The sequence below is a fragment of the Cricetulus griseus genome, chromosome 2, assembly GCF_003668045.3.
Source record: "Cricetulus griseus strain 17A/GY chromosome 2, alternate assembly CriGri-PICRH-1.0, whole genome shotgun sequence".
NCBI classification, from domain to species: Eukaryota; Metazoa; Chordata; class Mammalia; order Rodentia; family Cricetidae; genus Cricetulus; species Cricetulus griseus.
Window position 1 is genome coordinate 424,939,053 of NC_048595.1, and position 24,987 is coordinate 424,964,039.

The 24,987-nt window shown below is 42.8% G+C and overlaps 1 protein-coding gene across 1 annotated transcript; it reads left to right on the forward strand.

Annotated features, from left to right (window-relative positions):
* The first annotated feature begins 355 nt into the window (after nt 1–355).
* Nucleotides 356–24,320, forward strand: Atic (5-aminoimidazole-4-carboxamide ribonucleotide formyltransferase/IMP cyclohydrolase). The gene is made up of 16 exons (XM_027397155.2): nt 356–513; nt 723–849; nt 3,149–3,225; nt 4,829–4,895; nt 8,019–8,107; nt 8,503–8,654; nt 8,952–9,108; nt 12,583–12,708; nt 13,731–13,838; nt 14,491–14,576; nt 15,771–15,860; nt 17,502–17,630; nt 20,104–20,196; nt 21,217–21,399; nt 22,474–22,629; nt 23,424–24,320. Exons 1-16 carry the CDS (start codon nt 495–497, stop codon nt 23,541–23,543), a joined length of 1,779 nt encoding a protein of 592 aa, XP_027252956.1. The 5' UTR covers nt 356–494; the 3' UTR covers nt 23,544–24,320.
* Nucleotides 24,321–24,987: the final 667 nt, after the last annotated feature.

Consider the following 24,987-nt stretch of genomic DNA (forward strand, 5'->3'; position numbering starts at 1 on the left):
TGGTCAATTTCACTTCTTTTGGCCTCTCAACGGTACTGTGGAGTCAATGACTTCATCTGTAGGTCTCACGCTTGTGCCTCCAAACCTGTAAAAGAGGGGGGCATGGTAGAAGGCTGCACAAATTCTGACTTCGCCTCCAACTGGGGACTGTTTATTTCTCTGCCTAGTTTCCCCGAATCGGTGCTCGGGCCTCGGCCACACCCACCCCTCCCCCCCAAAAAAACCCGCGAAGCACAGGCGTCCACGCCCAGATCTGAGTTCTGAGCCGGAAGCCGGCGGGTGCAAATTCCCGGCTCAGAATCAGCTGCAGCCCCGCCCAGCGGCGCCTCGGGCACCAGGCTTCAGCTTCGCGGGGCGGGGCAGGGTGGGGCGGGGCCTCGGGTTACGTGGGGTCAGCACGCCCCGCCTACCGCTTCCTGATCCCTGGTGTCCGGACTCCCTGCGTACGCACGTGGCCTGTCCGGCTTCCTTCTCCGAGACCCTGCACTGCAACCATGGCTCCCGGCCAGCTCGGTGAGGCCCTCGCGGAGCATGGCCGGCTCCTGCCTGCCCCAGCCCCGCCACCCCCTGTGCAGCACGCTCTGGCCGAGCTGGGAAGGCCCCCTGGCCGGGCCTGCAGACTGTGTGCACCAGTGCTGGGCCTGCAGTCGCATGCTCCTCCCCGGATCCGGGAGAACGCAGTGCAAAAGCCCGCGAATAATGAGAAATGTCTTCTGTTTCAGCTCTGTTCAGTGTGTCTGACAAAACTGGCCTAGTGGAATTTGCCAGAAACCTCGCATCTCTTGGTTTGAGTCTAGTCGCTTCCGGAGGCACGGCAAAAGCGCTCAGGGATGCTGGCCTGGCAGTCAGGTAAGGCAGTAGGTATAGTGTTAAAGGTAAGTCCATGGAGAAAAAATGTTGTGACCGCATTAAACCGGAAGAGATGTAATCCAGGCACTGTAAGAAAAGTAACTTTCTACTCCCAGTCTACCTACTCATTTGTGTAACAGAAAACTCCCAGGTAACAGCATAACAAAAGGGCTGGAAGTTGGGTCAGAACTTGAGAGACTTGACTTTTAGAACCCTAGCACTCAGCCACTGTTTTCAAACATTAATTTAGGAGGGCCATCTGTTATGCAGAACAAACACATTTCTCGGTTTCCAAGGCCTGGCTTTAACAACATGAAAATGTACATCTGCCTCTTCCATTAGCATCTCCTAACCCTGTGAAAGCACAAGTCATTGGCTCACTCACAAGCTGCTCATCACCCGAGCAGTGGGAAGGGACTGATTGACGAGACATGCCTATACTTATTAAATAGATGTTTTCATTAGAATCGTGTTGCCCTTGTGACTCTCATGAGAATCAGTATCAAGGACAGCAGACAGTTAGGCTCTGTGAGGTGCAGTTGAGGTCTGTGGGCCAACTTGGTTTCCACCATTGTTGCTGTTGCATTTCAAACGAAGTATAAGGAGTTCTTACATCGAGTATCACCTAGAAGTGTTTATCAGATGGCTGTTCATATTTCCATGCCACTGCCCACTCCCTGCCTGCCCCCATTATACTAGTAGCCTTTTGATTCTAATTTGAGGGTTGGCCCCAGTGTCTTGCCCAGTCAGCTACTGAGCCATATCCCTAGCCCATCTTTTAATTTTTTCCTGAGACAAGAGTTCCTCTGTAACTTTTTGGAGTCTATTTTGGAACTGCTCTGTAGACCAGGTTGTAGATAGAGTCTCTCCTCTGCCTGTGGCGTGCTGGGACTAAAGGTGTGCACCGCCACTGCCCAGCTTAATTTAAAAACTTTAGATTTAGAATCAGATTTAAATTTAGGGCCTTGAACTTGTGATTCTCCCGCTTCAGCCTCCTTGAGTGGGTGTTGGATTGTAGATATCTTTTAAAACTTGAGAACAAAAGTGTTGTTTCCTCCAAAGAGTGAGTGAGTCTGTATGGCCTAAGTGGTTTATTTAGAGCCTGGCTTAGTCAAGTTCACTGAGTGGAATGTGGACAAGTAAGAGGCTTGTTCCGTTATTAGTTCACACAGTTGTTTTAACAACTTTTTTTGATGGTCCGTGTTGGATAAGTGCATATTTGAAACAGAGACACCAAGAAGTGGCTTGTCCAAGGCCATGGTACAGTTACCTAAGAGGTCAAGATTTTCTCCAGGGAAGTTGACCATTGCCTTGTGCAGCAAACCAATGAGATCATCATTAGTGAGGTGCAAGAGTAAGCAAATTGCATATTCTACATACAGATTTCAAAGCAAGGTTTTGTATTTTATTCTATTTTTAGTGACTTACTACTGTTCATTCAGGCAGTCAGGGGAGAAGACAACTTGCAGAAGTTGGTTCTCTCCTACCTCATGGAGCCCAGGGATTGAATTTAGATTGTCAGGCTCTGAGGCAGGTGCATGTACCTTTTTCAGAGTCTCTTAATGAACTGGCTCACAGTGTAGCCCCGACTGACCTAGCAGTCCAGGTCCTGTGACTTCAGCCACCTGAGGGCTAGGATTTCTGTTGTGTGGCCAAGCAGGGTGAAGAAGATCTTCCATCCCATAGCCACTAAATTCCCCACCCCCTGTGCATAGTACTGAGAATTAAATAGAGGTCCCACATAGCCAAGACAAATGCTGCACAACCAAGTAATATTCCCAGCTCTTATAAATTGAGTTTTTCTTCTTTCTGGTTTCTGGTTGGTTTTGTTTATACAGTTCCTTGTGCATTCGAAGCAAACTCTACACTGAGCTATACTTCTAGTCCAAAGATAGATAGATAGATACATAGATACATAGATAGCTGCTGTTGTTAAATTCTCTATAAATGATTCTCAGTTGATTTTTTTTGTTGTTGTTCTCTTTTGTTTTTTTGAGGTGGGGTTTCTCTATGTTACAGCCCTGGAACTAGCTTAATGACTTACGTCTCTAGAAATTGTAAAGTCACTGCTTTAACACCTAATTGATTCTTTCAAACATTTCATTCAGAAAACAAAACACTTTTTTGTAAAATAAATTAAAATTTGCAAGTCCAGCATAGTGAAAAAAATGTAAAGGTTTGATCTACTTGGTGTAAGTTGGACTTGAAAAATAAATCTGTTGAACTGAATCTAGTAGGCTTGGTGGGAGATGATTGGAGTAGTGGAAACCAAGTAATGGCTTTATTACTCTGTTTTCAGAGATGTGTCTGAGCTAACAGGTTTTCCTGAAATGTTAGGGGGGCGTGTGAAAACCTTGCATCCTGCTGTCCATGCTGGTAAGTGATTGTCACCTTCAGTTCATAACAGATATTTTAGTTAATGGCTTCGAAAGACATAGGAATAAGAAGCTAAGTCATACGCTCAAAACCAGATTTTTATAAAGTGTACTTCTGTGTTGGTTTTGTTACCTTTGCCATCTGATTTCTTAATCCATTAGAATCCCCTCTGAGTATAACTGGCCTCACTACAGGACAAGTTGCTGTTGACCTAATAATAGTTTAGCTGATCTGGATTGCAGTGTTTCCATGTTACCATCTGATTGTACATTTCTGTAGTACAGTGTTACACTGTAACTGACTCCCAAAAGAATGTGACTTTTGTTCACTTGTCTAGCACTGCCAGCCCTCTAAGCAGTAAGAGGAGCAGGAAGTATATTTCTGCCTTGCGAGCTACACTCAAACCTGTAAAAGGAGGCCAGAGAGGTAGCGCTAGAGGGAAGGCTTGGCCTCAGCAGTAGAGAGCACTGGCTGATCTTGCAGAGGACCCAGGATCAGTTCTTGGCACCAACAGGGCAGCTCAGAACCCCATGTAACTTCAGTGTCAGGGGTTCCAGTTCTTTCTTTTGACCCCCTTGGGTACCAGGCATGAGTGGTGCACATACAGATAATACAGGCCAAACAATCATGCACATAAAGTAAATAGAAAAGAAAACAGGAAAAGAAAGAGAAAAGGCTGAAAAGCTAAGGATTATCAGTCATGAGCTATTACTTATGAATCTGTAGCTTGAAAGACTGGCGGAGGTTGTGTAAAACTAACTTACATTTTTCTGGGTTTGGGGATGCGTTTTGCATAAGAAAAAGGCATTAGATTTATTTAGGTTTTTGAGACAGTCTCAGTTTGAGGCAAGACTAGCTTAAACTCCTATCTGTAGTCCCTACTGGACTGGGTCTTATCTCAGTGCTGGGATCACAGGCCTGATAAGATACAAGTATTGAAGGGAAAGGTGTTCTGTTTGGTTTGTTTCAATGAAATACCGTCTTGCTGTGTAGACCATGCTTGCTGTCGAACCTGCTGTCCTCCTGCTTAGAGCATAGGCCTGTATGTCTGTGTCTGTTGTTAAAACTCAATTTTTTTGTTTCAGAACTCTTCAACTGTGTCAATGTTCTTTAAGAGTAGTAGGTGTTTAGTACATTTGCATAGGCCTGTAACCCTAATACTAAGAAGGCTGATGGGAGGGCCATTTGAAATCAAGAGTTTAAGACCATCCAGGGCAATAATGTGAGGCCCTGCATTTAGTGTAGTGGTGCCTGCCTTTGGGAGAGGCAGAGGCAAGTAATCTCTGAGTTTGAGGCTAGCCTTATCTACAGACTGAGACCCTGTCTTAGGAAAAAATAAGAATACTAGGTTTACCTTGTGACTGATAGGTTTGCTACACAGTATAGACTATCTTTCTTTTGTTTGTTGTTTGTTTGTTTTGGAGAGATAGGGTTTCTCTCTGTAGCTTTGGAACTCCTCTGTAGACCAGGCTGGCCTTGAACTCAACTGAGATCAGCCTGCCTCTGCCTCCCAAGTACTGGGATTAAAGGTATGTGCCACCACCTCCTGGCCTATCCGAGTTTTTGACCTTATTATGTATCTCCTCTCCATTTGTCACAATAGGGATCTTGGCACGAAATATTCCAGAAGATAATGCTGACATGGCCAGACTTGATTTCAACCTTATAAGGTAAAAAGTTTGAAGCTGAATTTTGAGTGAGTTAAAAGACCAAAGATAAGTAGTGCTAACCCTGTTGTCTCCTGTCTTCAGTATATAAGCCCTTTTCTGCTTCTCCTATGTGATAGGTAACCATGTGTGAGCATTTTAATTTTGCCAAGTTAATGTTTCCAAACCATGTCATTTAAGTTTGCTTTGTTGTTATCATGCATTTGGAACAAACACCCCACCACTGAATTAAGCCCTTAGCCCCAGTCTTTGTTTTTCAAAAGTTAAGATTCGAATTTCGCTGCATAAAACAAACGAAGCTACTGCTTTCTTTAAAAATCCACAGTGGCTTTATTGAGGTGTGGTTTGCCCGTTTGACAATTCAGCCTATTAAAAAGATGCAACTTGATGGTCTTAAGTATATTCAAAAGAAGTTGTAAAACCACCAAATTCATTGTTAGAGCATTCTTGTCTCCCATCCACATCCGTACACCCCCTGTACTTGGTAGTGTTCAGCCTTCACTCCGTTACTGATTTTTAGTGGATCTCCCTCTCCCGTTCTGTGGCTTGTTTCTCGATCAGTGGTGTCATTTGACCGTCACAGGTTTCGATTATTTTGATGATGTCCAATTTCTTTCTTTTGTAGCTTTTGCTTTTGCAGTCATACCCAAGGCTCCTCATTACGTTGATGAAGATATTTTTGCTTATTATGATTTTGTGGTTCTAGGGTTTTGCTTGTTTGTATTTAGACAGAATCTCACCTGTGTGGTTGAGACCAGCCTCTTGAGTCCCCACCTTCCTGACTGTGCCATTTTGTGCCCAGTTCTGTTAATTGAGCTCATTTTTATATACACAGAGGTGTGAGGCAGAGATGTAATTTGAAACATTTGTGTTCCATTGTCCCAGCATCATGTATTGAAGGCTCCTCAGACATCCTTGGTCTCTGTGGTTATGCCAGTGCACATTACTACTGTAGATCTGCAGGAAAATTTGAAGTGGGCAGCCATGGGTCCTCTTGCTCTGTTTGAACTATTCAGGGACCCTGGCATTCTCACTTGAACTTAGGATTGCTGTGCAACACTTGTAGGAAAGGCAGGGAGACTTTTATAGCATCTGTGGATGGATGTGGGGATTATTGTGCTGATACAGCAAAAAGACTTCTAGCTCCTGAATGTGAAGTTTCTTTCCTTTTTGAGAAACATTAGCTTTCTTTAGTTCCTTTCAACATCGTTTTATATTTTTCAGTGTGTCCATCTGACGCTTCTGCAATTTTATTCTTCAGTATTTGATTTGCTTTAGTGTTGTTGTTACAGCATTGTTTTCTTCATTTCCTGTCCCGATTGTTGTTTGCTAACGTGTATTATTACAATTGACTTCTGTATATTGATCATAAGCCCTGCAGCCTTGCTGTACTCATTTATTAAGGCTGATAGGTTTTCTTCTTAACAGCTTAGGGGTTTCTCTGTGTATGAGTATCATCTCATTGGATCCAATCCTGATGCCTTCCCGTTAATTTTTTTTTATGCATTTTTTTGGTTAAAACTTGGCAACATACTGAATAGAAATGGTTAAGAGTGATTATTCCTATTTCTGAGGAAAATATTGGTTCTAAGATAATAACCATGATGTTAGATTTTTATTACATTTTATCACATTGAGGTAGTTCTACAATCCTGAATTTATTGATGTCTTCTTTTTTAAAAAATTATGGATAGATGCTGAATTTTTTCACACTTTTCCTGCATTGAAGTAATCTTGTGGCTTTTGTCTTCTGTTAACCTTACATTAATTTCTTTTTTAAAGATCTTAATTTATTTGTGGGGCGCACATGCTGTAGTGGCTTGTGGTAGTCAGAAGATAACCCACAGGAGTTGGTTCTCTCCTTGTACCATGTGGGCTCCAGGTATCAAACTCAGTCATCATTCTTGGCCTCAAGCACCCTAACCTACTGAACTGTCTTACCGGCCCCTAGTTAATTTTTTGGTACTAAGGTAACCCAGCCTTGCTGGGATGCTGTCCTGGTTGGCCACAGTGTGTCATTCTTATTTTTGTGTTGGGATGACAGGTTAGCTTTTGTGTTCGCTTTCATTAGAAGTAGTAGCCTGACAGTTTTCTTCTGATGGGGATCTGGATGACAGGCCTGCTCTGGTGAACTGGGAAGTCCTCCCCCTTCCATCGAACTGGTTTTCACCAGCAGGGCTCATACTGTGGTCCTGGGGTGGACCACAGTGTGTTTGACCTTCATGTTATACCATACTTATGACATCCCTGAAGGCAAAAACAAGTATTTTACCCTTTGGATGCAAAACAAGTATTTTACCCATCATGAACAAAATCTGTAGAGAAAATAGTATAAATGTGAATGTCCTAGGTAAAAATCACAGTCTAAAATGAGACTTTTCTTTTTTATGTTTGTTTTGTGTTTCGAGACGGGGTTTTTCTGTGTAACAGTCCCAACTGTCCTGGAACTCACTTTGTAGACAAGGCTGGCCTAGAATTCACTGAGATCGGCCTGCCTCTGCCTCCCAAGCAGGGATTAAAGGTGTGCACCACTGCCACTCAGCAAAATGAGATTTTTCTATACTCCTATAATTTTGATTTCTTAAAATATTTTGTTTTTGAAGTTTAGCTATATAGCCCAGGTTGACCTGAAACTCTTTTGTTATCTTCTGAATGTTAGGATTATTCTCACTCTCACTCCCAGCAAAAAAAAAAAAAAAATGAAATTTGAATGGTTTAAAGAAATAGTTAGCTAAGGTTAGGCAAGCATCAGGCTTGCAGGATGGTCTGGGGAAGGATGATGTGTGCCGTGTCCAGAGTGTGTGCTGATTCTATGCTCTGCAAGTGTAGCTCCTTCAGACCTCTTTTCTATATAACTTCTAACAGTTTCAAGGTGTTGGGGCTGGACGGGTGGCTCAGTGGTTAAGAGCACTTGCTGTTCTTGTAGAGGTCCCAGGTTAGGGTTCCAGCACCCACGTGGCCCCTCACTTCAGTTTGTGACTAGTTCTTGGGAATCTGATGTCCTCTTTTGGCCTCCACGAACACTACACTTATGAGTGCATGCACACATGTGGGCAAACCTTGTAAACAAGGTCAGTCGTTAAGAAAAGAATTTGACAGTGACAGCTACTTCTCCTTGGTTGTCAGAGTCGTTGCCTGTAACCTCTACCCCTTCGTGAAGACCGTGGCCTCTCCAGATGTGACTGTTGAGGCAGCTGTTGAGCAAATTGATATTGGTAAGTTGAATAAACATCTCAGAACTGACAGGGGTGGAGATTAAATTCCCTTTGCTGTTGTTTTTGTTTTCCTTATTGAGTATTTGTGGTATTATTTCGTGTTGTGACAGGGATTTGCTACATTGCACAGGCTGATCCTCCTGCCCCAGTCTCCAAAGTGCATAAATTCTGATGGTGTGTCACCACATCCGGCTTAGAAAATATTTTATAAACTATGTAGAAAATCTTAAAGTGAACTATAAACTAAATATTTTGTGTATTATGGGGGCTCATGTGAACTATTTTCCCTTATTTTTAAGTCCAAAATTAAAGTAGAAGTATTGTGCACAGTGACCAGAGAGCTCATTGACTGACAGCAAAATGCCGAAGAAAAATAATATATTTGATCTTTAAAGGCGGAGTGACCTTATTGAGAGCTGCGGCCAAAAACCATGCTCGGGTGACAGTCGTGTGTGAACCAGAGGACTATGTGACAGTGGCAGCAGAGATGCAAAACTCTGATAGTAAGGACACCTCCCTGGAGACCAGGCGCCACTTGGCTTTGAAGGTGGGGTGCACTTGTATAATTCTGTCTAGCAATGTCCAGGTACTCCATGTACTAGTTTAGGTCATATTCAGTTTTGCTAAATATATCAGCTTTCCACACTCTGCTTCGGGAGTCTGTCCTTTTGTTAAATGTGGAGAAATCAAATATTAGGAATATTCTGTCAAGAGTCAAAGGCAGAAATGTTAGTTGTGCTATTTAGGGTTATGGGGGTGGTGATGGTGGTGGTGGTATGACTATGTTCCTAAAAGCATCCTTGGGAAGTGTTCCTAATGCCTCATGAAATGCAACTTTTTGTAGGCATTTACTCATACTGCACAATATGATGAAGCGATTTCAGATTACTTCAGAAAGCAGTACAGTAAGGGGATTTCCCAGATGCCCTTGCGGTATGGGATGAACCCCCATCAGACACCTGCCCAGCTGTATACCCTGAAGCCCAAGCTTCCTATCACAGGTAAGGTATAAGAAGTACATGCTGTGTCCAGACACCTGACTTTCTCTGGGCTGTATCTGAAGTTACTCCCATTCAGAATATAAACTAAATTACTTAATAGCTCTTACAATTGTCCAAAATCGAGGTGCCAGGTGGACTGGGCAAACCGAGTGTCAGAGGGCACATGTCTTGCACTGCTTGGCAAACCACAGGTCCTGGCTGATAAACAAAGCTCAAGTTGGAGATACAGTTTTTGGGACATTGTATTTTGCAAGACGAGATCAGGTGGGACTGTTGGGATTTCCACAAGATGACCCAGAACAATCCTGTGGCATGTCTGTAATTGGTAGCTGAAGCTGTGTGGAAGGCAGCACGGGAAAACCTGTGTATTTCAGTGGGTTGAGAGCTACTATATGTTTGGCAAATGTTACAAGAAGTGATTTCCTTGATGGCCTAAAAGGCCAAGTGTAGTGGGCCAGAATGGAAGTGTGGAGTTAAATAGTGTTGAGGGACCAGTGGTTGTTGAAGAGCAAAGGCAGTTGCTACACTAGGCTGGCAACTGGAGTTCAATCCAGGGTCAGAATTGTCCTCTGAGCAGGACACTCATGTCTGTACTTATCCCCACACATGCACATACAATATAATAATTTTTTTTAATTTAAAAAAGAAAGAAATGACAATGATGGATAATTCTCTGCACTGAATTAGAGCTGTGGGTTTGTAGTTGAAATGGGAACTTATACATATCTACTCCAGATAGGGACCAGTAACAGACCACAGATACCACCAAAGCCCAGTGTGGTGAACCCGTGCTTTTTATTGTGATTACTTACAAGAATATTGGAGAGGTTATGCAGGCAGCTAACAGGTTGGAGAGTGTTGGACTTTTACCTAGGGAGAAACTGCTACATGGCATTTTGTAGACTTATAGGGGGATTTTCAGTGTTTTGCCCTGTTTTGTTCCCACTGAGCGGAGGGAGGGTGGAAAGGGGTAGAGGAGAGCACTAGATGTAGAGCCCCAGCCCTACAGGCTGTCACAAGGTCAACACATGCTGAGAGCCAGGACAGCTTCATTAACACTCAAGGCAAATTGTACTAGTCCATGTTTTCCTCTTGGGAAGCAGCAGTTCCTCCTGTTGGCTTCTTGCTGTCATGGCCCAGGGAAGGATGGAGAGAGCAGGCAGGGTAGGAGGTTTCAAATGCTCTCAACTTCCCCCTCCCATCCAGGGAGCGATGGGTTCTATCACTGCTCTGCCACAGACACATCTTGTTCCTAATGATCCCCAAGTCCCTCAGTCACCCCAGAGTCTCCCAGACTGTGCCATCTACTTTGTCTCCTTCCTGGGCCTTTCAGTTCTGTAGAGCAGGAAGTCTTACTGGTGTGCATGCATCAGGTGATGCCTTCATTCCTGCTGACTCAGGTCTGCTTCCTGAGTTACCCCACCGCCCCTTTAGCTATGCTCCAGTGCAGCGCAGCCTCTACTCGAGGGTCTTGGTATTGACAGACCCCTGCACTCAGGCTTCCTCCCCTCTGCTCTTCATGGTCCTGGCTGCCTTTTTTTTCAGATCTCAGCACCTCAGACCAGAGTAGCTGGCCCTTCCCCCTTTGTCATCTCACCCAACTTAACTGGTTCTCCCATTAGGTTGACAGCCCCCGAAGCAGAAACCTGCATTGCATTTGGAGTCTTTGTGCATTTTTATAAGAATTTCTGGGGCCTGAGTGTCACCTGTATTCTGAGGAGCTCTGTGTTCCACTCTCAGCACAGAAAAATGGTCTTCATGTGTGCTGTGTTGAGTCTTCATTGTTCCTTATGTGTTTGTGTGGGTACTTCATTCTTCCAGAATGTACAACTATTATTTGTATTCATGGCGGGGTGGTGCCAGGCATGTAAACAGCAGTTTTTTGCAAGAGATTCATTCACAGATTTCTCCCAAACACATACTTATTTTTACAACAGAAAAAAAAAAGTAGTAGTTTGCCTTTTCATGTGGTTTGAATATTTGGCAGTGGTATAATTAAAATGTACATGCCAGTCTAGAACAAAGCTGAACAAAGAATAAAGATGGGGTTGTGTGTATATTTGATTTTTGTGGTTTGTTTTGGTTTTCTTGGGTTTTGAGACATCCTATTGTGTGTTCCTATTATCCTGGAACTCACCAGGCTGGCCTCAAGCTTGTGGTGCTCCTGCTTCTGCCTCCTGAGTGCTGTGGTTGTAGGCATGTAGTACAATGGCTGGCTTTGGTGTGACTGACTGCTTTCTTCCGGCTGGAATTGAGATAGTGCCTGTTTGTTTCATCTGTATAATAGATGAAGCAACTTGAAGCATTTCTCTGTAGAGCTCTCTGTTATGTCTAACCAGTTATTAGCACCTCTGAGACTATGGTGTGTGAAGGGGAACTAGTGTTCTGAGGAGTGTTTAGACGCATGCATACCCTCACTCACGTTCACAAGCTACCCCCAGAGGTAGGAGCTGGAGATGGGATCTGAGCTCACAGTCTCTTCTGCTTTGCTTGCTGTGCGCCTTCTTGTAAGGTATCTCATCTAACAGTTTATTGCTTAGGGATGACTTTGTTTCTTCCATGCCTGTTATCTAAGTTCCGTGAGGATATGGTGTTTTCTTTTGGTTGTGGAAACTTGTTTTGAGTCATGGTCTCAATATTTTTCCCCTCATCCCAGAGGGTGTTGGGATTGCAAGCATGTACCATTCGGCATTTACAGTCTGTCTTTTGGTATTTTCTGTGTTGTTGTGGAACTCTTTGTAGACCAGGCTTGGAGAGGTCTTCCTGCCTCTGCCTAGCGGATGCTGGGTTTAAAGGAAGGCGAGCACCACCATGTCCAGCCTGCAGCTTCTGTTGCATGGCTCTGAAAGATGAAAACACCAATGTTTCTGCCACTCTTCTGCATCCACAGCACTTTAACTTGTATCATAGTTATTGGTCTTTGGGGGGTTTTGTTTTTTAAACCTTTATGACTTGTGATATGTACAGTTGCTGTAATTTCCATAAATGCTTAATCTTATTCACAGGGATGTAGTAAATGGCTGCTTTTGTCATTGTTGCCCAGCCAGCCTCTCTCACTGTTGTATTTCTGGTCTGCAACTGCAGGGGTGGGATGAGGATGCATGTCTGAAGATGACCCAAGTGCAGTTGCTCTGCTGCTTTTGAAATCATTACTGCTGTTTATCGATATCTGTTTGCCTATTGTTTACATTTTCTTTTTGAGGGCTGGGGCTGGTTCTTCAGACAGGGTCCCACTATGGAACCCTGGCTATCCTGGAACTCACTATGTAGACCAGGCTGGCCTCAGACTCCCAGAGTTCCACCTTCCTCTGTCTCCACCCCCAGCCTTTGATTACCTTTTGTAAACTCTCAATTCTTAGCCTTTTGGCTGAAATCAGTTGTGTAGCCTAGACTTTTTTTTTTTTTTGAGGAATGTGCATATATGTAGCCTTATTGAACCTTCTTGTTAATGTGTATGTGTGTTTCTGTGTGCAGTTCTCAATGGAGCCCCTGGATTCATAAACCTGTGTGACGCTTTGAATGCCTGGCAGCTGGTGAAGGAGCTCAGGGAAGCAGTGGGCATCCCAGCTGCAGCCTCTTTCAAGCACGTCAGCCCAGCAGGTGAGGCACTGCTCCAGAGTGCCCTGGAGTGCTCAGGCTTTTGTTGTGTTTTGTTTTGTTCTCTCTCCAGTTTTCTCCATTATTAGTACATTCTGATGCCAGGTATATAATCTGGGACATCATGGGCCACTTTTGGCAACTCATGTTATATATAACTTAGTAGCATATGTATACACATAATATGACATTATTAGGAGACATTGCTCTGTTGGCTCTTGCAGTGTCATTCTGAAAGTTTAGAAGTGAAAATGAAGTGATATAATGTAATGAACCAGCTAACCGCTTTTCTGTGTGGGAAGTGTACCTTAGTAAACCATAGAGACCTCCCGTGTACCATTCCGCTCCTGTTTTTATTGAATGACATTTCTTTGCTTCTACCCGCAAGTCCTTAACTTTGCGATTTGGTTATCCATAATGTCACAAGGTCTGCCGGCGGTCTGGCACGTAATTGTTCCTTGTGTTAATTGGGTGTTAAAGTGAAACGAGTGAGGAAGAAATAAATGGTATGTGACTTTAAGCAGAGCAGAGTCAGAAATGCAGTGGTCTAGCTTCCTATCGTGCCAGTGTTTCAGGAAGCTTTGGGGCTCTGCTTTCAGAGGCCAAAGAGAAAGTACTCCTGCCCCCTGCACTCTAAGTTGGGTGTTAATTGCCTCACTGAGTAATTTTTGTTTAAGGTGGTACAAGTACTGGAAAATATACTGCATAGGTGTTTGAAAAATGCAGGCTAGGTCGTTGGGAAATGTGAATTTTTAAAATTTGTTTTGTTTTCTGGTTTTATTTTGTGGTTCTGGGAATTGAACCCCCGTCCTTGCAAGTGTTTTACCACTACGATATACATACCTCTGGCCCTTTTAAAAAAAATATTTTGATATCAATTTTGAAAAGTAGCAATTTGAGGCTTTAGGTTATTTTATGGCTTTTTAAAAAAATTGTCATTGCTTTACCTTGGTGGGGTGGGGGTTCCTGGTCATGCTTTCCCTACCTGCCGCCATTGCTGCCCTACTTTCTGCTTTCTTTGTCAGGTGCTGCTGTTGGGATCCCACTCAGTGAAGATGAGGCCAGGGTCTGCATGGTCTACGACCTCTATCCGACTCTCACACCTATGGCCACTGCATATGCCAGAGCAAGAGGTCAGAAGAGAGGTTTAGTCAGTTAAAGGAAAAGGAAGTAATAGAATAAAATAGTGTTACCTGTGGCTTACATTCTAGGATTTAAATTGTCTTTCATAGTTTTTAGTTAATGCTTGAGATGAGTATATGTACAAAAGTGCATGTTAGTATTTTAATGTAGTCAACAGAAACAGTGTGATTGGTGCATTTTATTTGCGAATAGCTCTTGAATACATTTTTATTAGAAAAAACATCCTGTGGTTACTCTAACCACTAAGTTTGCTTTGACTTGCATTTTATATACTCAGAAATACCAGATTCTTGGGTATTTTGAGAAACCTGCTATGATTTATCAGTTACAGCCAGAGGCAGCAACTGTAGCCTGGTGCTAAAGCCTCCGGCCTGCTGCTTCATGCTTCTGGAGACACAGTCTGTGAGGAAGGAGGCCTCTAGCCTCCTTCAGTAGCCGATGCTGACCTACAGCTAAGAGCTAATTTAGAAGGTAAAATTAATGACTACCTTCTCAGCGGTTATTTGGCTGATATATTAACTCTGGGTATGTATTAACCCCAGTATGTTTATGAAACCTGAAAGGGATCAGAGAGAAATACTGGATTTGATCACACGGATTTTTCTATGCAAGGAGACTTTATGGCTTAACTTCCACTTACAGGGGCCGATAGGATGTCTTCATTTGGTGACTTTATTGCATTATCTGATGTTTGTGATGTCCCAACTGCAAAAATTATCTCCAGAGAAGTGAGTAGAGGTTTGGAAATTTTGATCCAGATGTAACTGAATAACTTGTTTCTAGGCTTCATTGCTGTAGGACAGTGGTCGTTTGTGCCAGCTCCTTACCGTGTAGGACACTGAGTTTATATGTAAAACACAACTCCTTGACCTTTTGTTAATTTTGAGATTTGAGGTTTCAAGTGGATATTTGTCTAAGTGGAGGTTTCATTTTATGTTTAATTATTTTAAATGTTTAGTTTTTCCTGAGTTCGAGACAGGGTTTCTCTGTGTAACATTCCTGGCTGTCTGTAGACCAGGCTGCCCTTGAAATCACAGAGATCCATCTGCCTCTGCCTCCCATCTCCCGAGTGCTGGGATTAAAGGTGTGCACCACTGCCACCTGGCTGCTGGGTGTATCTGACTGGACCTTGCTATAAACCCATAGAGATCTGAATGACTAGGGCAGAGGAACTTAGAAGTTACTTGATGAACTAACCCTCATCACTTAGCACCAGGTATGCATCCCACCATTAGTGCTAAGAGGCAGAACCAGAAGAGGTAGCTCAGAGAGGAAATCACAGACAGTGGTCAGGAGGGGTGGGGGTGCCTGTATATACATGGCGGTGTTTAGTTACTTTAGGGAATCCTGTGGCCTTGAGCCAACCCAATCATGCTGGGCTGGCATGCCACTCACAGGTCATGCCTACCCTGAGACATTGTGTTTCTAGTTGCAAGATGACAAACCTCTGGGATCTTCTCACCTTGCTTTGTGCTCTCTTGAGCCAGGCTGGAGTGTGATTCCTCTAGTGCAGGCCTCAAGCCCACTTCACGCAGAGACTAGCATAAGAATGAGTTTTTCCGCCAGGCGGGGTGGTGCACACCTTTAATCCCAGCACTAGGGAGGCTGAGGCAGGCAGATCTTTGAGTTTGAGTCCAGCCTGGTCTATAGAGCAAGTTCCAGGACAGGCTCCATAGAAATCTTGTCTAAAAAAAAAAAATGAGTTTTTCTTCCTTGAGGCTCATGTATGTATTAAAGTGAATCATCCATTTGTGCTTAGTTAAAACTAACAGAAAATAGTATAGGATAGCTTGCAAAATATAGTCAGCCATAAAAATTTAATTCTGTTGATGGTACATTACTTAGGACAGCTAATTGTTGCTATATCTTATAGTTATTTTGTGATTTCTAAAAATAAGAATTACGTCTAATGTATTTTACAGGTGTCGGATGGCATTGTTGCCCCAGGATATGAAGAAGAAGCCTTGAAGATACTTTCTAAAAAGAAAAATGGAAACTACTGTGTTCTTCAGGTTAGAGCGGTTCCTACATTAGGTGGTAATTTAGTGTTCAGTTTCATTTTGTGCTCTTTTTCCCTGTGTACCTCTTTCTTCTTACAGAGACAGCTTTCAGATTTATCCCTCTTTAGTGTGCTTATCTCTACCCTTGTCTTTTTTCTTTCTGAGACAGGGTTGTGCTGTGTAGTTCACGATGGCCCAGACTCACAGCTCTCCAAGTGCTGGGATTAGGCACTTAGAGCAGCATCAGACTCCTCTATCATTATTGTTTGTTTATGAAACAGGGTCTCACCCTGTAGCTGGCTGAGAACTCAAGAGATACACCTGCCTCTGCCCCCCCCCCCAGTGCTACAATTAAAGGCATATGCCACCACACCCTACCAGACACCTTTATTCTTAATGTTATTATTTGTTTTATACAGGTGGTTTATGGGGTCTAAGATTGTTTGCTTCATTTTTTTCTAAGTTTTATTTACATGCCTTCTTGTTCACTGTTACGTGGTAGAAAGCCTCCAGCCTTGTCTTCCTCCACTGTTAAAGTGACTTCTCTGAATTTCTTCTTTGTCCTTCCAGAAGTAGAACACATCCCACCAGTGTTCTCATCTGCATGTCTTTTGTTTCTTACTCGTGTATCCTGCAGGGTATCTCTTGTCTTTATATGGTTTTCCTAGGTCCCAAGAAAAATAGAGCTGGGTCACAGGCTGTGTGTGTCAGAGACTTTGTGCTGCCCCTGTAGAAAGTAGACAGCAACCTTAATGTCCTTCTGGGCATGGTGTTTTTAAACTTTCCATCTTTGCAGGTAGATGAAAGTGGCTTCTCACATTCACAGAGTGACCCTTTTCACATGGGACCATTTTTCAAATGCAAGCCATAATTCTTGTTTTTTTCCCATTTCATGTTGTTTTTTTCGTTTATTTTTACTGTGCTGGGAATTGAGCTGGGGAAACTTGTGCATGTTAGACAGAAACTCTACCACTGAGCAACCCTCCCCTCCCTTTTTCTGTTACTTATCGTGAGACAAAGACTCACCGAGTTGCCCGGGCTAGACTTGAGCTAACTCACTTTGTAACCGAGACAGGCCTTGGACCTCTAGTTCTCCTAAGTCAGCCCTCCCAGGTAGCTAGAGTGTAGCCCACATGTGCCACTAGGCCAGAACCTATTTTTAACTTATAATTCAACTATTAGTTAAATTTCTGTAACAGATTTTTAGGAAGAAGGAAAAATAGGATGTAAATTTTGTGCCTCAGCCTGTTCTGGCCAGTGTGTTTTATATTCTGATCCAAGAAAGGAACTGAAAGGGTGGTAACTTGTGATTAACATAACAGTGTGCCCATGGTGATTTTAGTGCCTGGCCATTGTATTACGTCATTCTAAATGATGTCATCATGCATCTTCATGTTAGGAAATTGGGTGTAACTTAAGAGTAAAGTCTTTCTTTTGCTAGTGTTTGGTCCTGTTTTCTGAGACATGGTTTGGCAGTATAACTCAGGCTGGCCTGGAACTTACTGTGGCCCAGGCTAGTCTCTAACCTGTTGTCCTCCACCCAGGTACTGGGATTAGAGGCATGTACCACCATGCCCAGCAAGAATGAAAATTTTTATAGAAAATTTGAGACTATAGATATAATGCTTGTAACTTTTAAAATTTGTGTCGTAGATGGACCAGTCCTACAAACCGGATGAAAATGAAGTTCGAACACTCTTTGGTCTTCGTTTAAGCCAGAAGAGAAATAATGGTGTCATTGACAAGTCGCTATTTAGCAATATTGTCACCAAGAATAAAGATGTAAGTTTGAAAATAACTAAATGCTAATAAGGTATCCATATTTGAAATTGGTAGATGTGCAAGCAGCTATCTCATCTTTGAGTTGTCAGGTAAGCCTGACACATTAGAAGCTTATCTGTATATGCCCATACATAGAAATGTGTCTTCAGTCATAACTAATTGGGATTGTGTCATCTTCAGCTGCATGCATTAGGTTACAGATGTTTTTCTGTACTGATGAATGTTGTTTTGCACTAGTGAAGAGCCACGTGACAACCCAAGTGTAGAGATCTATGCCTTGATGGGTATTTAGGTTGTTTCCTTTTTCAGTGCTTGACAATTGTTTTTAATGTGAACAAGTTTGGTGGTCTGTTTTGTTTTGTTTATTTATTTATTTATTTATTTATTGTTACCCCATAGAAGAGGTCTATTCTTAGGATAATGATGACCTGGGAAGAATTGCTTACATGCAGTATTCCATTCAATCTCTACATTATTGGAGAGGACTTTTCTCTATATTGTAAAAATTATAGAATTGGGACAGAGAATAGTTAAATATGTCTAACTAGGGAAATGTGCAAGTGTGTAGCTTTTTCCCTGGATCTGTGCCCCTCAACATTAGCTTGTGGACTTGCTTCTCTCTGCTTCTGGAGGGAAACTGGTCTCTTCACCAACAAATCATTGTAGCAAGAGTGGAAGATAGAGGAGATCTGAGATGGAGTTGGTCTTGATGGCTGGGCAGGGGAAGCTGTACACAGGAAGTCTTATCCCTTCTTAGAAATAGTGCTTCATCTGGCTGAGTTTCCTTCCACCCCCACAGGCATTTCTCATATTCTTTGATCTAACTGGAAATGCCAGAGCTATATTTGAAGGTGACTTCTGAGAGTTTTCTGTGGAGTCCGATTATACTTGTTGACTCAAACAAAAGATGAAGGATATATTAATGTCTTAGAATAATAAGTTTTTTTTTAAATTCTTTAAAACTAAACTTCGAATTTTGAGATTTAAAAAGTATAGGTTCACATGCAGTTGTCATGTTCTCCTATACTCTATTCCATCCCTCTTTTACAGAGTAGAAGCTTAATTTGAATGAAGCTGATAACTTTTGGCTTTTAAAGGTTTAAATTTTCATTGCATGTATTAATTGCATATGACACTGTGTAACCTAAGGACTTTTCACACAGTGTGTATTGTATGTTGACCACATCCCCACACACACACATACTCGTCCCCTTTAGCCCTCCCACTCTACTTTGCTCTCCTTGTTCCCCAAACAGTTTTTCTTTCTTTCACATTGCATATACTGTACATGATTTTAAAGATCAATAAATCTAGGGACCACAAACAGAGTATTTGTTTCTGAGAATATGATTCTAATTGGTCTTAATAATAAAAACCTTTAGTCAGATATCGGTTGAAAGTGCCTCAGATAAATGTTGAAAGAGCAGAAGCAGAGTAGCCAGACACTAGAGTTCTTACCTCTATGAAATCCTCAGACAAAAAAAGGGGGGGGGGCGCTAAGTTCCTTTCTCCTCCCGCCTTATTCCTCTTTCCACCCATGTCACTTCCTGTCTCCAACTCCTTAGTGCTGGTATCAAACGCGTGAGCTCTGTTTCTCTTTTAGACTGGTTAAGTTTCATGTAGCCTAATGTGGCCTTGAACTCCTGATCTTCCTGCTTCCACCTCCCAAGTGCTAGGATTAAAGGTGTGTGCCACCACTGCCTGTCCTATATAGCTAAGTAGTAGCACTCTCCACCCTCTGATCTTCAGGCAAGCTTTATGCATTAGAGCACAAACAAAATATTACCACATTCCTCAGCTATATCTATTTTTCCATAAGCAACAAAACTTTATTCTTCTTTCTCTCGATTCACAGTCTACACTGTTTCTCCTTCATCAGCCTCTGGGCACTGATTGCTGGGGTTGCAGGCATCATGTGTCTTCTCTTTTGGTAGCCAGTACCCTTTATCTACTTAGCATGCACACATGGGTCATTGTCCTCTTTCCTAATTTGTATCAAAGGAAGGGCTATTTAGGGCTATTACAGACTTGTTGCTGAATGTTGGCTTAGAATTTGTAGAATATTTTTAAATAGCTTCTTAAACTGTTTTCAGCAAGGTGAAAAACTGGTACCATTTGACACAGTAGTGTATAACATGAAATTTAATCTCAGTATTATTTCTGATCCTGAGTCTTATATCCTCAGTTATTAAGGATATGCTGGTCAAAAAATAGTCTTTTTAAAATAAATGTAGTATTTCACATCTTGTTGCTGAACAGTTGCCATTAGTTTGAGGGTGACACAGGGGACTACATTAGTCACAGATATGCTAACGTGTTTCAGTCTTCAGTAAAGCGTGCAGCATGACTCGTTCATCTGGCTGTCATTAAGGGCCCTAACTGCGTCACAGGTCTGTCACACTGGTGTATCCATAGTTTAAAACTAATGGGATTTCAAAAGCCTGGTGAAACTTAAGCATTCTGTATGTTTCAGCTGCCGGAGTCTGCCCTCAGAGACCTCATTGTAGCCACTGTTGCTGTCAAGTACACTCAGTCCAACTCTGTGTGCTACGCCAAGGACGGACAGGTAACCAACCACACTCAGCCCACTTCATGGGCACTATTATTTTACAGTATTCAAAAACCCATCTGCCTCAAGCACAAGGCGCTTGAAAGTGAAGACTTGCCAAGTTTCTCTTCCTGGTTTGTCAGTGTTTACTCAGTACCCTGGTGGACGTAAAACTAATAAGAACGAAGTAAGCAGCCAAGTACTAAGCCAGAGGCAAGTATTAAGTTGCTTACGTTGACTCTTGCTTGGAGTGAGCTGGCTCATTTTGGATTCGTGGAACTGGTTTCTTCACTCAACCCCCACCCCCACTGCCGCCACCCCTTGCTGGTATTTCCATGGACATGGAACATGTTTCTTGTGTAGCCTGTTATTTAGTCTTTTGAAGCCTTTTGAGTGCACTAGGCATGTGTACTACACAGTTGCTCTACCACAGGCTGCACCCTCACCTCTTAGGTTGTGTTTTAAGAATTTGTTGAAAGGGCAGCAAGGCTAGGAGTCAACCTGAACTTGTTGTTGAGGTCTGTGGACTCCCAGAATTCTGCCTGCCTCTGCCTCTGCCTCTGCCTCTGCCTCTGCCTTGTTAGTGCTTGGGTTGTTAAAGAATAATTTGAACACAGTGGACCAGCTTTAAACGTACATATTTTACAAATTATCTGGTTGTGTGGCCACTGATGCAGGCAAGGTAGATCACTCCCAATTTTTAAAAAACCTATTTATTTTTATTTTGTGTATTGGTGTTTTGCCCGTATGTATGTCTGTGTGAGGGTGTTGGGTCTCCTGGAACTGGACTTAGAGTCACTTGTGAGCTGCCATGTGGATGCTGGGAATTGAACCCATGTCCTAAGCCAAGTCTCTAGCCCCTGCTTTTCAAGGTTTTCATATGTGCCAACTGTTAAGATTCTTGGTTCTTTCTAGTCACTAAATGCTGACAAGTTGTAGCCACTGGTCCTTGGGCAGGGTCTCTGAGGACTAGCAAAGCCACTCACGATCATCACTTCACTGCTGTCATCCTTTAAAAGGAAATGTCTGTGTTCCTAGGTTATTGGCATCGGAGCAGGACAGCAGTCTCGGATACACTGCACGCGCCTTGCAGGTGATAAGGCAAACTCGTGGTGGCTGCGACACCATCCACGAGTGCTTTCCATGAAGTTTAAAACCGGGGTGAAGAGAGCGGAAATCTCCAATGCCATTGATCAGTATGTGACGGACACCATTGGTGAGGTATGGGCCGATTGTGTTCCAGGTGGGCTGTGTTGATTCAGTCATTGTTTTGGGACAGACTTTCATGGTATTTCTACAGAGACTTTCTTGAAATCCTGAATTGTCTGAAGTCACTAAAATATCTTCTGATCCCTGTCACTTTCACTGTTGGACCCTTTCTGAAACCACAAGTCTCTGCTTCCTGGGTTATGAACATTGAATTAATTTTGTAGGCCCATACTTCCCCCTCGGGTTATAATACTGTCATTGTTAGGACTGTTTTTCACCCATCTCCTGGTGTCAGCAGAGGCTTGCTGTCTGGTAGTGTGTATTAGACTTGAACTGTAAATGACCTGGCTGGTCACCAGGGGCTCTCCTCTACCATACTTACAAAGGCCATCAGCAACTTGGTGTGGTTTTAGTACCTTTTCTGTTTTTCAACAAGAATGTTCTCAAGGCACGGTCTCCTCATGATAACTGCTTTGTTTATGTTTTGTTTGTTTAAGATGAGAGGTCTTTTATGTAGTGCATGCTGAGTGGAACTCAGCTCCCAGTGCTAGGATTACAGGCATGTTCTACTATGGCTTGCTGACAGCCTTGCTTCTTCATCCCATTGTACTGGAGATTAAGATTTCAGTGTAAACTTCAGAAGTAACACAAGCATCCAAGCAGTAGTAAGCACCATGAGTTTGTTTTGATTTGCATACAGCTGACTTTATACCTGGGACAGTTGTATATGTGTAGTTCATCTACACAAACATCAGTTATCATCTGCTTCCTAGATTGGACATGAAGAATTGTCTTCAATGTTTTCTCGAAGGTATAAAAACTTACAGACTTAGAGATTTGAGAACATGGTAGGTCTGGGATAAACTGAGTTACAAAAGTTAGATAAAATCTCTTTGGTACTCTAAGAATGACCTTTCCTTTAATGAAAATGTTCTTAAGCATCAAAGAGCTTCTGAAAATAGGAGCTTGGTGTGTCATTGTTTAGTGAACAGTCATAGGAAAAGCCCAAGTGATTTCTGGCATTGTGCTTTCCATTGGATAAAGCTATAGGTGATACTGAGCTCACCTTGCTCCCTGGCTCCCTAGGGAGAAGACCTGGTGAAGTGGAAGGCACTGTTCGAGGAAGTCCCTGAGTTACTCACTGAGGCAGAGAAGAAGGAATGGGTCGACAAATTGAGAGACGTTTCTGTCAGCTCCGATGCCTTCTTTCCTTTCAGAGATAACGTGGACCGAGCCAAAAGAGTGAGTGAGGGTCCATGTGCGTTGGGGACACGGAATTTTAGAAGCCAATTCAGGCACCCATCTGCCTTTGAGGCTGAGGATGCAGCATAGAGCACCTGACCTCAGGTCCAATCCCAGTACCACAGAAAAGACGTTAGTTGTGCTTTTAGATTACTTAGAGTTGCATAGTACAGCTGTGTTGATGGGAAACAAATGGAGAATTATTTCACTTTTCTATCTGATATAGGCATAACCTAAATTCTGTTGCCTGAATGTGTAATTGTATCCTTCTGTAAAAAGATGGGTTTTTTGTTTTGTTTTGTTTTTCAAGACAGGGTTTCTCTGTGGCTTTGGAGACTGTCCTGGAACTAGGTCTTTTAGACCAGGCTGGTTTCAAACTCACAGAGATCCTCCTGCCTCTGCCTCCCGAGTGCTGGGATTAAAGGTGTGTGCCACCACAGCCCGGCTGATGTATTTATTTTTATTTATGAACAAATTTTATCATATACAGTTGTGATTGTTTCTATATATGTGTGTACCTGCCTGGTGCCCAAGGAGGCCAGAAGAGGGTATCCAGAAGCCCCAGAGTGGAGTTACAGATGGTTGTGAGCTGCTGTGTGGGTGCTAGAAACCAAATTCCTGTTTTGCTTGGGGTTTCTTTTTTTGTTTTATTTTGGAAGAGTAGCTAGTGCTATGAACCACTGAGCCAACTCTTCTACCCCTGGTTTCTGCTTTTTAGAGGGAAATCTTGTTTTTTCTATATGTGCATGTCATTGTGTTTTGAAAGTCATTGGTCTTGGGATTTTCCTTTGCAGAGTGGTGTGGCCTACATTGTCGCTCCATCTGGATCCGCTGCAGACAAGGTTGTGATTGAGGCGTGCGATGAACTAGGGATCATCCTGGCTCACACGGATCTCCGGCTCTTCCACCACTGATCTTAGCTTCCATCATTTCCCAGTTTGCTTATGTGCAGTGAATAGTCATGTGTGGGCTTTTAAAAGTAACTCTTTTAAAAACTGAGTCGTTGCATCTTCCTAATTGGGTCTATGGTTTTAGGTAGTTGGGTCTTACTTATCTGAAAGGTATAGACTCCTAGCCCAAGTTACCACACGCAGAGGTTTATGTATACAGAACCTAAAAGTATCTCTCTCTCTTGGAGCTCAGCTTTCGAGACAGTGCCTGTAAGACACCTAAAGGGGCAAGTTGGCCGGAGAAGTCAAGCTGCCTTATGATGACACCATCCCAACCAGGGATTGCTCTCCGCAGGGTTCTTTTCATCACACCTTTGAGAAGCTTGATTGTTAGCTTCCTTGACGAACAGCCAGTTATCCCTTGGGAAATGGATCCTTAGCAGTGTCTGGATAATGCTGATATTGCTCTTCCTTCCTTAGGTGAAGTTGTCTGTATTTCAGCACCCATGATCTTCCCTCCTGAACTGTTTGAAACCTGTATTAACTATTGAGTAGCTTGTTTGGTACCTACAAATAGACCTAGTGTTCTTAGAGCTTTTATCCAAAGTGAGCATATGTGGGGGTAGGGATGTCAGTGCCTCCCTGTGTCAAGCAGGATATAACTGGATATGGGTCCCCCTGCCTTTGTGGTCCTGACTGCTCACAGGGAGGATGCCTATGGTCAGCTGTAACCTCAGGTCAGTTAGCCTCAGTCCTGCCTTCTTTCCACTTCTTCTCTAAATAAAAAATGCAGAAGGTTTTTGTTTTGTTTTGGTGGTGGTTATTTTGTTTTTCAAGACAAGGTTTCTTTAGTTCTAACTGCTCTGGAACTTGCTCTGTAAACCAGGCTGTTGTCAAAATCAGAAATCTGCCTGCGTCTGCCTCCAAGTACTGAGATTAAAGGATACATCACCACTTCCATCACAGCAATTTTTATAAATAGTCATCTTTATGAGTCATTTATATGCTGACTGATCTTCCAGCTCTTGGAATAGCCCATTAAACAAAGCAGACTTAAGTAATCATTAAAATACTGTGGCTTCTGTTAGGTCACAGGGCAGGGATCCCTCAGGAGTAAGTAAACTGTCTTGCTTATACTACTGCCAGCCTTGCGGATGAGATGCCCTAGAAATGGATCTTTCTGCTTTAATCTCTACCAGCATTGGGCTTTCACCTCTTGAAAGGCATCTGGGTCTTATCTATCCCAAGGAGCTCTGTTGATGATGTGTTGTCGTATTAGGGATCAGAATCCAGGGCCTTCATGCTAAGCAAGCATTCTACCACTAAGCTGTAATCTTAGCCTCTCAGGAACTCCTTAATTCCCAATTCACAGACCCAGATACATACTGTTGGCCACAGCGTTTTTTAATTCATTTTTTTGGTAGTAATAAATAGTGAGTACAGAATTTGGCTCATAAATTATTAAATG